The sequence below is a fragment of the Panulirus ornatus genome, chromosome 2, assembly GCF_036320965.1.
Source record: "Panulirus ornatus isolate Po-2019 chromosome 2, ASM3632096v1, whole genome shotgun sequence".
Lineage (NCBI taxonomy): Eukaryota > Metazoa > Arthropoda > Malacostraca > Decapoda > Palinuridae > Panulirus > Panulirus ornatus.
In genome coordinates this window covers 65,582,838-65,596,461 of record NC_092225.1, presented here as the reverse complement: position 1 = coordinate 65,596,461, position 13,624 = coordinate 65,582,838, and the positions used below count along the sequence as shown (strand labels likewise).

General features: G+C 45.7%; 1 protein-coding gene across 1 annotated transcript in view; it reads right to left on the bottom strand.

Annotated features, from left to right (window-relative positions):
* LOC139756791 (alpha-(1,3)-fucosyltransferase C-like) overlaps nucleotides 1-12,620 on the bottom strand; it is a 32,930-nt gene extending 20,310 nt beyond the window's left edge. The window contains exons 1-3 of the mRNA XM_071676589.1: nucleotides 12,491-12,620; nucleotides 10,041-10,219; nucleotides 2,750-2,845 (exon numbers count right to left, since the gene is read on the bottom strand). Coding sequence (XP_071532690.1) covers nucleotides 2,750-2,845; nucleotides 10,041-10,213 — 269 coding nt within the window. The 5' untranslated portion in view covers nucleotides 10,214-10,219; nucleotides 12,491-12,620. The remainder of the gene's footprint in view (nucleotides 1-2,749; nucleotides 2,846-10,040; nucleotides 10,220-12,490) is intronic.
* Nucleotides 12,621-13,624: the final 1,004 nt, after the last annotated feature.

Below are 13,624 nucleotides of genomic sequence, written 5' to 3'. Positions count from 1 at the left end.
ACCACCCCCCCACCACACCCCCACCACACCCCACCACCCACAACACCACACCATCACCCACCCCACCACCCACCACCCCCATCCCACCACATCACCACCACCACCCTATCATCACCACCCCAGCACCATCATCACCACCCCCACCCATCACACCACCACCACCCATCATCACCACCACCACCCATCATCACCACCACCACCCATCATAACCAACACCACCCATCATCACCAACCACCACCCATCATCACCACCCCCAACCATCATCACCACCGACCACCCATCATCACCACCCCCTACCCAACATCACCACCACCACCCATCATCACCACCACCCACCCATCATCACCACCACCACCCATCATCACCACCCACCACCCATCATCACCACCCACCACCTATCATCACCACCCCCACCCTATCTTCACCACCACCACACAATCATCACCACCCCCAACCTATCATCACCACCACCAACCATCATCACACACACCACCCGTCATCATCACCACCACCACCCGATCTATCAACACCCCAACCCATCATCACCACCACCACCCATCATCACCACCCCCAACCATCATCTTCACCACCACCTCACCACATCTTCACCACCACCACCCATCATCACTAACCCACCCATCATCACCACCCACACCCATCATCACCACCACCACCCATCATCACCACCACCACCCATCATCACCACCACCACCCATCATCACCACCACCACCCATCATCACCACCACCACCCATCATCACCACCACCACCCATCATCACCACCCCACCCATCATCACCACCACCACCCATCATCACCACCACCACCCATCATCACCACCACCACCCATCATCACACCACCACCCATCATCACCACCACCACCCATCATCACCACCACCACCCATCATCACCACCACCACCCATCATCACCACCCCACCCATCATCACCACCACCACCCATCATCACCACCACCAACCATCATCACCACCACCACCCATCATCACCACCACCACCCATCATCACCACCACCACCCATCATCACCACCACCACCCATCATCACCACCCCCAACCCATCATCACCACCACAACCCATCATCACCACCACCTACCATCATCACCACCACCACCCATCATCACCACCACCACCCATCATCACCACCACCACCCATCATCACCACCCCCCAACCATCATCACCACCACCAACCATCATCACCACCACTACCCATCATCACCACCACCACCTATCATCGCCACCCCCACCCATCATCACCACCACCACCCATCATCACCACCCCCACCCATCATCACCACCCCCCACCCATCATCACCACCACCACCTATCATCACCACCCCCACCCATCATCACCACCACCACCCATCATCACCACCCCCACCCATTATCACCACCACTACCCATCATCACCACCACCACCTATCATCACCACCCCGAACCATCATCACCACCACCATCCATCATCACCACCCACACCCATCATCACCACCACCACCCATCATCACCACCACCACCCATCATCACCACCACCACCACCCATCTTCGCCACCACCACCCATCATCACCACCACCACCACCTATCATCACCACCCCCACCCATCATCACCACCCCCACCCATCATCACCACCACCACCCATCATCACCACCACCACCCATCATCGCCACCACCACCCATCATCACCACCACCACACATCATCACCACCACCACCACCTATCATCACCACCCCCACCCATCATCACCACCACCACCCATCATCACCACCACCACCCATCATCACCACCACCACCCATCATCACCACCACCACCCATCTTCGCCACCACCACCCATCATCACCACCACCACCCATCATCACCATCACCACCACCCATCATCACCACCACCACCCATCATCATCACCACCACCCATCATCACCACCACCCCCATGTAAACCTCCATCATACTCGCTAGAGAGAACTGGTGATTAGCGTAAAGTCTCGGAAGACGTTCATTTTGGTTCACCAACTCTAGTGTGTTAGTCAATGCCTTGAGTACAACTTTACCACCACTTTTGACAAAGACGTTACGACCGCAATGCCTTGAGTACACCGTTACCACCACCTTTGACAACGGCGTTACGATTCTAGGGCATGAATGGCTGGCCTATGACCCGACTCTTAAGGTTACTGTCATGGAAGAAACAAGTGAGGCCATCATACCATAGGGCCATACCGTTGTATCACAGGATTAATGTCTGGTAAGAGTCATGATATATTTGTTTGTCCCACGGTTCTCTGGTGTAAGACGGTGGCTTTACAAGGAACTAGTTTGTGCTATTTAAGAACTTGATCGCAGTGGTAACCGACTGGCTGCTGCTTTATGTAGCTGTTCAATGCTTGGTAAAATGTTTGCACGATTGCAATGTTCTCAGTACATACATTCCATTTACACTCGTGGTATGAAATCGAGAAATCTGGTGTAATAAACTTAGTTATAATGTTAGAAATTGTATATTTCCGTTATTTGTGGTTGCTTATTATGATTGTCCCCTACCCCTAAAACACCTCCCCCAGCTAACGTAACCCTCTACCCCAGCCTTCTGGTCATCTGATCAACTGTGTGTTAAGCCCGATTGTACAAAGAAAAATTATACTACCTATCCTATGTGCTTCCTCAAGGAAGAGGAAAAAGAAAAAAGGTAAAAGTTTCTGTACGTGAAAAGAGATTCATTTTGCAGAGCACATCAACATACCTGTAGAATATGTCGTCCCAAGTCTTCTCGGACTCAGGGAGAGGCGTCCACGCCAGGACACGCTTCGGTGCAGATCTGTTCCTGGTCACTAAGGTCCTGAAAGGAGGGATGGCAAAAGTCACATGCCAATAACAGATAAAAAAATTCATGTATATATATTACGAGTCGGAAGAGAGGAGAGTGATTCTTTCCCAGTGAATGTCAGTCTGCGGCAGGTGATGCGTGATGTCTCCATGCATGTTTAATTTGTTTATGGATGAGGTGGTTAGGGAGGTGAATGCAAGAGTTTTGGAGAGAGGGGCGGGGATGCAGTCTGTTCTGGATGAGAGGGCCTGTGAAGTTAGTTGTTGTTCGCTGATGATAGAGCGCTGGTTGCTGATTCGGATGAAAAACTGCAGAAGTTGGTGACTGAGTTTGGTAAATTGTGCGAAAGAAGAAAGTTGAGAGTAAATGTGAATAAGAACAAGATTATTAGGTTTAGTAGGGTTGAGGGACACGTTAATTGGGAGTAAGTTTGAATGGAGAAAAACTGGAGGAAGTGAAGTGTTTTAGATATCTGGGAGTGGACTTAGCAGCAAATGGAACCATGGAAACGGAAGTGCGTCACAGAATGGGGAGGGGGCGAAGGTTCTGGGAGCGATGAAGAATGTGCGGAAGGAGAGATCGTTATCTCGGAGAGCAAAAATGGGTATGTTTAAAGGAAAAGTGGTTGCTAGAAATGGCTAAAGATAGGGTTGTAAGGAGTAGGGTGGATGTTTTAGAGACGAAATGTTTGAGGACAGTATGTGGTGCGAAGTGGCTTAAGTAATGAAAAGGTAAGAGAGATGTGTCGAACTGAAAAGAGGGTAGTTGAGTCAGTAGAAGCTATGGTGTGTTGAAATGGTTTGAACATATGGAGAGAATGAGTGAGGAAAGATTGACATAGAGAATATATGTCAGAGGTGGAGGGAAACAAGAAGCAGGAGACCAAATTGGAGGTGGAAGGATAGAGTGAAAATGATTTTGAGGGATAGGGGCCTGAACATACAGGAGGGTGAAAGACGCGCAAGGAATATATTGAATTGGAACGATTTGGTATACCGGTGTCGACTTTCCGCCAATGGACTGAACCAGAGCATGTGAAATGTCTGGGGTAAACCATGGAAAGGTCTTTGGTGCCTGGGTGTGGATAGGCAGCTGTGGTTTCGGTGCATTGTATATGATAGCTAGAGACTGAGTGTGAACGATTGTGGCCTTTTTTGTCTGTTTTCCTGGCGTTACCTCGCTGAAGAAGGAAGTAGTGATGCTGCTTCATGTGGGGCGGGGTTGCGCCAGGAATGAATGAAGGCAAACAAGTATGGATATGTACACGTGTATATATGTATAATGTCTTTTTGTGCAATTATATGTATTCATATGTGTATATGTTGATATGTCTAAGTATGTATATGTCTGTCATGTTGAGATGAGTAATAATGGAGTTAGATTTTCATCATTTCAATCTATGTTCCTTAGGGCATTAAGTATTTGCAATCCATAGTTTATTGATGATGATTTTAAGACATATTCTATTGGATGTAAGTACCCTAGATCTTTCATTGAAAAATCCCTTAAGTTGCAGAAGAATCATTTTATAGAGATGAACCCAAACATCCCATTGACACCAAGAATCTTTTAGTTCTCCCTTTTAATAATAATCTTACTTTACTTTCCATGTTGCTTAAATCCTTTAATGAAAATGTTGCCTTCAGCAACAATAATACTATAAAGAATATCTTAATCAGGAACTCACCAAAAAATTCTCTTGGATACATGTATAGAGTGCAATGTAGAAATTGTGGTAAGTTATATGTTGGGCAGAGTGGCAAGGATCTTTCTGTTAGACTTAAGCAAAATAGATATAGTATAAGAACAGGACAAGAATCACATGCCTTGTTTAATCACATTAAAAACTATGATCATTGTATTGACGGGAGTAATGCCATCTCAGTTATTAACTCTAACTCTAATACCATGAGAAATATCTTTGAGTCTTTTATTATCAAATACGCAAAGAATTATAACCTTAATATTAGTAGCGGTCTATACAAATTGGATAGTTTTATTGTTGATAAAATTTGTAACCGATTCCTCTTCTTGTCTACATAATAAGTTTATGATACGCTCATTGTCTGTCTTGGACAATCACTTGTTTTCCAAATGGCGTCCTAGCTACGTCTCTTCGTTCTATATCAACTGACTTATATTTCTTTCTTGTATCTCCCTTGATGATGTGACTATTACACGAAAGTGCACTTGGGAATATTCTATTTATGTATTTTTAAACTTTATCGCTGTCTCCCGCGGTAGCGAGGTAGCGCAAGGTAACAGACGAAAGAATGGCCCAACCCACCCACACACTCATGTATATATATACACGTCCACACACACACATATACATACCTATACATTTCAACGTATACATATATATACATACACAGACATATACATACATACACGCGTACATAATTCATACCTGCTGCCTTTATTCATTTCCATCGCCACCCCGCGCCACACACACACACACACACACATATATGCATATATATATATATATATATATATATATATGCATATATATATATATATATATATATATATATATATATATATATGTATATATATATATATATATATATATATATATATATATATATATATATATATATATATATATATATATATATATATATATATATATATATTTATATATATATATATATATATATATATATATATATATATATATATATATATATATTTTTTTTTTTTTTATTTTGCTTTGTCGCTGTCTCCCGCGTTAGCGAGGTAGCGCAAGGAAACAGACGAAAGAATGGCCCAACCCATCCACATACACATGTATATCCACGTCCACACACGCACATATACACGCCTATATATTTCAACGTATGCATACATATATAAATATATATATATATATATATATATATATATATATATATATATATATCTTTTTTTTTTTTTTGCGTTTGTCGCTGTCTCCCGCGTTTGCGAGGTAGCGCAAGGAAACAGACGAAAGAAATGGCCCAACCCACCCCCATACACATGTATATACATACGTCCACACACGCAAATATACATACCTACACAGCTTTCCATGGTTTACCCCAGACGCTTCACATGCCCTGATTCAATCCACTGACAGCACGTCAACCCCGGTATACCACACCGATCCAACTCACTCTATTCCTTCCCCTCCTTTCACCCTCCTGCATGTTCAGGCCCCGATCACACAAAATCTTATATATATATATATATATATATATATATATATATATATATATATATATATATATATATATATATATATATATATATCATACTTTGTCGCTGTTTCCCGAGTTAGCGAGGTAGCGCAAGCAAACAGACGAAAGAATGGCCCAACCCATCCACATACACATGTATATCCACGTCCACACACGCACATATATACGCCTATATATTTCAACGTATACATATATATATGACGCTCCCCTCCCCCGCACGCGCGCGAGATAGCGCTAGGAAAAGACAACAAAGGCCACGTTTGTTCACACTCAGTCTCTAGCTGTCATGTATAATGCACTGAAACCACAGTTCCCTTTCCACATCCAGGCCCCACAAAGCTTTCCATGGTTTAGCCCAGACGCTTCACATGCCCTGGTTCAATCCAATGACAGCACGTCTACCACGTTATACCATATCGTTCCAATGCCCTCTATTCCTTGCACGTCTTTCACCCTCGTGCATGTTTAGGTCCAGATCGCTCAAAATCTTTTTACTCCATCCTTTCACCTCCAATTTGGTCTCCCACTTCTCTTTCCCTCCACCTCTGACACATATATCCTCTTTGTCAATCTTTCCTCACTTATTCTGTCCATGTGACCAAACCATTTCAATACATCCTCCTCTGCTCTCTCAACCACACACTTTTTATTACCACACATCTCTCTTACCCTTTCATTACTTACTCGATCAAACCACCTGACACCACATGTACTCAAACATATCATTTCCAACATATCCACTCTCCTCTGCACAACCCTATCCATAGTCCACGCCTTGCATCCATATGACATTGTTGGAACCACTAATCCTTCAAACATACCCATTTTTGCTTTCCAAGATAATGTTCTCGCGTTCCACACATTCTTCAACGCTCCCAGAACTTTCGCTCCCTCCCCCACCCTCTGACTCGCTTCCGCTTCCATGGTTCCATCCGCTGCCAAATCCACTCCCAGATATCTAAAACACTTCACCTCCTCCAGTTTTTCTCCATTCAGACTTACCTCCCAATTGACTTGTCCCTCAACCCTACTGTACCCGATAACCTTGCTCTTATTCACATTTACTCTCAGCTTTCTTCTTTTACACACTTTGTCAAACTCAGTCAACAGCTTCTGCAGTTTCTCACATGAATCAGCTACCAGCGCTGTACTGTATCATCAACGAACAACAACTGACTCACTTCCCAAGCCCTCTCATCGACAACAGACTGCATACTTGCCCCTCTCTCCAAAACTCTTGCATTCACCTCCCTAACAACCCCATCCACAAAAAAATTAAACAACAATGGAGAACATCACGTACCCCTGCCGCAAACCGACACTCATTGAGAACAAGTCACTTTCCTCTCTTCCTACTCGTACACATGCTTTACATTCTCGATAAAAGCTTTTCACTGCTTCTAACAACTTGCCTCCCACACCATTTACTCTTGATACCTTCCACAGAGCATCTCCATTAACTCTATCATATGCCTTCTTCAGATCCATAAATGCTACATACAAATCTATTTGTTTTTCTAAGTATTTTTCACATATATTCTTCAAAGCAAACACCTGATCCACACATCCTTTACCACATCCTCTCTCTCTCTCTCTCTCTCTCTCTCTCTCTCTCTCTCTCTCTCTCTCTCTCTCTCTCTCTCTCTCTCTCTCTCTCTCTCTCTGTATATATATATATATATATATATATATATATATATATATATATATATATATATATATATATATATATATATATATATATATATATATATTTTTTTTTTTTTTTTTTTTTCCTTTTTTCTTTTTCTCATATATAAATATTCGCTGTCTCGCTCGTTAGCGAGGTAAATTTAAGAACAGTGGACTTGGCCTCAGAGGGAATATCTTCACGTGGCTCCTTCTCTGTTGCTTCTTCCGGAAAATTAAAAATGAAAGGGGAGGATTTCCAGCCCCCTGCTTCCTCCCCTCCCCTTGGCGGAATGCATGCATAGTGCCATTGTACAAAGGTAAAGGGGATAAACGTGAGTGTTCAACTTACAGAGGTATTAGTCTGTTGAGCATTGTTGAGAAATTATATGGGAGGGTATTGAGTGAGAGGGTGAAGGCATGTACAGAGCATCAGATTGGGGAAGAGCAGCGTGGTTTCAGAAGTGGTAGAGGATGTGTGGATCAGGTGTTCGCTTTGAAGAATGTATGTGAGAAATACTTAGAAAAGCAAATGGATTTGTATGTAGCATTTATGGATCTGGAGAAGGCATATACCAGAGTAGATAGAGATGCTTTTTGGAATGTATCAGGAGTATATTGTGTGGGAGGTAAGTCGCTAGAAGCAGTGAAAAGTTTTTATCGAGGATGTAAGGGCATGTGTACGAGTAGGAAGAGCGGAAAGTGATTGGTTCCCCGTGAATGTCGGTTTGCGGCAGAGGTGTGTGATGTCTCCGTGGCTGTTCAATTTGTTTATGTTTATGGTTGTTAGGGAGGCGAATGCAAGAGTTTTGGAGAGAGGGGCAAGTATGCAGTCTGTTGTGGATGAGAGAGCTTGGGAAGTGAGTCAGTTGTTGTTCGCTGATGATACAGCGCTGGTGGCTCATTCGGGTGAGAAACTGCAGACGTAGGTGACTGAGCTTGGTAAAGCGTGTGAAAGAGGAAAGCTGAGAGTACATGTAAATAAGATCAAGATTGTTAGGTTCAGTTGAGGTGAGGGACAAGTTAATTGGGAGGTAAGTTTGAATGGAGGAAAACTGAAGGAAGTGATGTGTTTTAGACGTCTGGGAGTGGATTTAGCAGCGGATGGAACCATGGAAGTGTGAGTCACAGGATGGGGGAGGGGACGAAGGTTCTGGGAGCGTTGAAGAATGTGTGGGAGGCGAGAACGTTATCTCAGAGCAAAAATGGGTATGCTTGAAGGAATAGTGGTTCCAACAATGCTATATGTTTGCGAGGCGTGGGCTGTAGATAGGGTTGTGCGGAGGAGGGTGGATGTGTTGGAAATGAGATGTTTGAGGACAAAATGTGGTGTGAGGTGGTTTGGTCGAGTAAGTGATGGAAGGGTAAGAGATATGTGTGGTAATAGAAAAAGCGTGGTTGAGAGAGCAGAAGAGGGTGTATTGACATGTTTTGGTCACATGGAGAGAATGAGTGAGGAAAGATTGACAAAGAGGATATATGTGTCAGAGGTGGTGGGAGCGAGGAGAAGTGGGAGACCAAATTGGAGGTGAAATGATTTAGTGAAAAAGATTTTGAGCAACAGGTGCCTGTATATACAGGAGGGTGAAAGACGTCCAAGGAATAGAGTGAATTGGCACGGGTGTGGTATACTGGAGTCGAAGTGCTGTCAATGGATTGAACCAGGGCATGTGAAGCGTCTAGGGTAATCCATGGAAAGTTTTTTGGGCCTGGATGTAGAAAGGGAGATGTGGTTTCAGTGCATTACACATGACAGCTAGAGACTGAGTGTTGAACGAGTTTGGTCTTTGTTGTCTTTCCCTAGAGCTACCTTGCTCGTGCGGGCGCGCGCGGGGGTACCATTTTCATGTGTGGCGGAGTGGCGACAGAAATGGATGAAGGCAGCAAGTATGGATATGTACATGTGTACATATGTATATATCTGTGTATGTATATGTATGTATGCGTTGAAATGTATAGGAATGTATTTGTGCGTGTGTGGGCGTTTATGTATATACATGTGTATGTGGGTGAGTTGTGCCATTCTTTCGTCTGTTTTCCTGCTTTACCTCGCTTATGCGGGAGACAGCGACTAAGTATAATGATAATAATATACATATGTGTACATTTATTTTAATCTGAAGCACCAGCAGTGATTTTAAAACATAATCGTTCATGGCATAAATACAGCCAAGGTTCTTTTGGTGTGAGAGTGAGTCAGTAGATGTGACGGTTGCCTTACACGCATAATGAACGTCTGGAAACTAAGGAACGTTCAGAACACTGTTGTAAGCAGTGGTCGATACTCAGCCAGGCTTACCCAGCCGGATGTACATTACCTGGTACGATGGGAGATCTGTCGTGGTTGGTGGCGACAGGTGGTCGTGTATAAGGTGAGGGAGAACGACGTATACAACAAGAAGAGGACCGCCAAGGAGGCTGCCACCCTCCTCTCTGTGACCCAGGAGAACCTCCTCTCTGACCATCTGCAGCTGCCCGGACATAGGACCATCCTGGCCTGTGGAATAGTGAGTAGTTTATCAGCTCATGTTAGGTACCCTTCACGGATGAATTGTCGACACAGCAGCATGATGGTATATCCCCTCAATAGGAAAAAAATTATCTTAGGTTTCAGAACGAAGCTATCAACATGTTGTGCACGATATAACCAAGGCTTTAGAACAATGCTAGCAACATATCGTGCATGGTATAATCCAGCCTTCAAACGATGCTATCAACATACCGTGCGTGGTACAACCTATGCCTCAGAACGATAGTCACCAATATGAACTGTAGAAACAAGTTATTGTCTTATTAGCGTTAGTTTTCCTCACCAGTTTTACAACTGGGTTATCAATGCCAAACGTCTGGAGGGTGGGTGGCTGGTGTGACAAGATGAGCTCCGCTCACTGGCTACACGTCTCATCAATAGTCTCCGATCGATGGCATCAGTAAAGCACGCTAGACCACGTATGTGTCTGGGTACGGAAAAGGCAAGTTTAGTTCACTTCCTCTGGCTGTGGTCACGGGGCTTACTTTTCCTGGCTGTGGGAAAGGAGCTTTCTTTCTCAGGCCGTGGGCATGGAGCTTACTTTTTTGGTTGTGGTCACGGAGCTTACTTTCCCTGGCTGCGGATATGGAGCTTACCTCCTTTGGCCGTGGGCGCAGAGCTGTAGACGAGGAGCTTCCCTGCTCTATCGGTGGGCATGAAGCTTATCTTTCCCAGCTGTAGGCACGGAGTTTACCTTCCCTGGCCATGGATGTGGACCTCACCTTTTTCACTGTGGATACAGGGTTTACTTTCCCTGACTATGGGTTTGAAGCTTACCTTCCTTGACTGTGGGTTTGGAGCTTACCTCTCGTGATTGTGGGGACGGAGCTTACTTTATTTTCCTAGCTGTGGGCGCAGAGCTTACCTTGCTCAACTGTGGGCACGGAGCTTAAGTTCCCTGACTGTAGTCACGAAGCCGACCTTCCTCAATTGTGGGCACGGTGGTTACCTTCTTCGGCTGTGGGCACGGACCTTACCTCCCCTGACTGTGGGCGTAAAGGTTACCTCCCTGACTCTGGCCAAGGAGTTTACCTTCCCTGACTGTGAGCATGGAACTTCCCCCCTCGACTGTGGACACTTAGCTTACTTCCCCCAACTGCAGTCAAAGACCATATCTTTCCAGGCTATGGGCACAGACCGTATCTCCCTGACTGTGGGCAGGGAGTTCACCTGTTTTGACTGGGCAACGAGTTTGCATCACTTGACTGTGAGCACGGACCTTACCTCTCCTGATTGTGGGTACGAAGCTTACCTTCCCAGGCTATGGGCACGGAACTTACCACCCTTGACTGTGGGCAGGGAGTTTACCTCCCCTGAATGTGGGCACAGACCTTACCTCCCTTGACTGTGGGTACGTACCTTACGACCCTAACTTTGGGCATGGAGCTTGCTTTCCCTGTCTGTGGGTACGAAGCTTACCTCTCCTGGCTGTGGGCACGGAGCTTGCCTTACCTAAGTGTGGGCACAAAACTTGCCTTCCCTGACTGTGGGCACGAAGCTTACCTCCTCTGACTGTGAGCACGAAGCTCACTTTCCATGACTGTGGGCACGAAGTTTACCTCACCCAGCTGTGGGTACGAAGCTTACCTCATCTGACTGAGGACACGGAGCTTACCTCACCTCACTGTGGGTACGAAGCTTAATTCACCTAACTGTGGGCACGAAGCTTACCTCACTTAATTGTGGGCACGAAGCTTACCTCACCTAACTGTGGGCACGAAGCTTACCTCACCTAACTGGGTACGAAGCTTACCTCACCTGACTGTGGAAACGGAGCTTACCTCACCTAACTGTGGGCACAAAGCTTACCTCACCTGACTGTGGGCACGAAGCTTACCTCACCTGACTGTGGGCACGGAGCTTACCTCACCTAACTGTGGGCACGAAGCTTACCTCACCTGACTGTGGGCACGGAGCGTATCTCACCTGACTGTGGGCACGGAGCTTACCTCACCTGACTGTGGGCACGGAGCTTACCTCACCTGAGTGTAGGGCACGGAGCTTACCTCACCTGAGTGTAGGTCACGGAGCTTACCTCACCTGAGTGTAGGGCGCGGAGCTTACCTCACCTGAGTGTAGGGCACGGAGCTTACCTCACCTGAGTGTAGGGCACGGAGCTTACCTCACCTGAGTGTAGGGCACGGAGCTTACCTCACCTGAGTGTAGGGCACGGAGCTTACCTCACCTGAGTGTAGGACACGGAGCTTACCTCACCTGAGTGTAGGACACGGAGCTTACCTCACCTGAGTGTAGGGCACGGAGGTTGGTATGAAGCTTGGGTGTTGGTGGACTCTTGAAGAGGACGATGAGAGGAGTCTTGAAGACGTTGAAGATAGTGTAGGACACACTAAAGATAGTGTTGGACACCCTGAAGGTAGTGCATTAGACGATGAAGATAGTGTAGGACACACTAAAGATAGTGTTGGACACCCTGAAGGTAGTGCATTAGACGTAGAAGATAGTGTAGGAGCACACTGAAGATAGTGTTGGACACCCTGAAGGTAGTGCATTAGACGTAGAAGATAGTGTAGGAGCCGCTGAAGATAGTTCAGTGAACACTAAAGATAGCGTAGGAGACGCAAGAGTTAGTACAGGCTGAAGACAGTGTAGCAGTCACTTACGATAGTGTAAAAGATGCTGAAGACAGGGCGATGACACAGTGCGGACAGTGAGGGAGATGCCAACGGCTAGGTAAGCGGTAATGAGAGGCAGTGTAGCGGAAACTGACGGGGTTAGATACAGTGAGGGTAGTCGTGGAGCGCGTGATCTACTGGCGGAAGTAGCAGCGATACTGAAAGCTGAATTAGGTTGTGCGAGGATAAGACAGATGATTCTGACGACGGTGTGCAGATGCTGAGGTGAATTGGTCTACATGAAACACTGACGACAGTGTAGGTTATACTGAGGACAGTATAGGTTTCACTGAGGACGGTAGAGGAGACACTGAGGACAGTATAGGAGACACTGAAGACAGATTAGGAGACGTTGAGAACGGTATAGGAGACACTGAGGACGGTAAAGGGGCACTGAGGACGGTATAAGAAACACTGACGACAGTATAGGAGACACTGAGGGCAGTATAGGAGACACTGAGGATGTTATAGGAGACACTGAGGGCAATATAGGTTCCACTCAGCACAGTATAGGAGATACTGAGGACAGTATAGGAGACACTGAAGACAGTATAGGTTACATCGAGGACAGTATAGGAGACACTGAGGACGTTGCTGGAGACACTGAGGACGGTATGCGTACAATGAAGACAGTACAGGAAACACTAAGGACAGTATAGGTTACACTGAGGACGTGTAGGAGACACTGAAGATGGTATAAGTTACAATGAGGACAGTATAGTAGGCACTGGAGACGGTA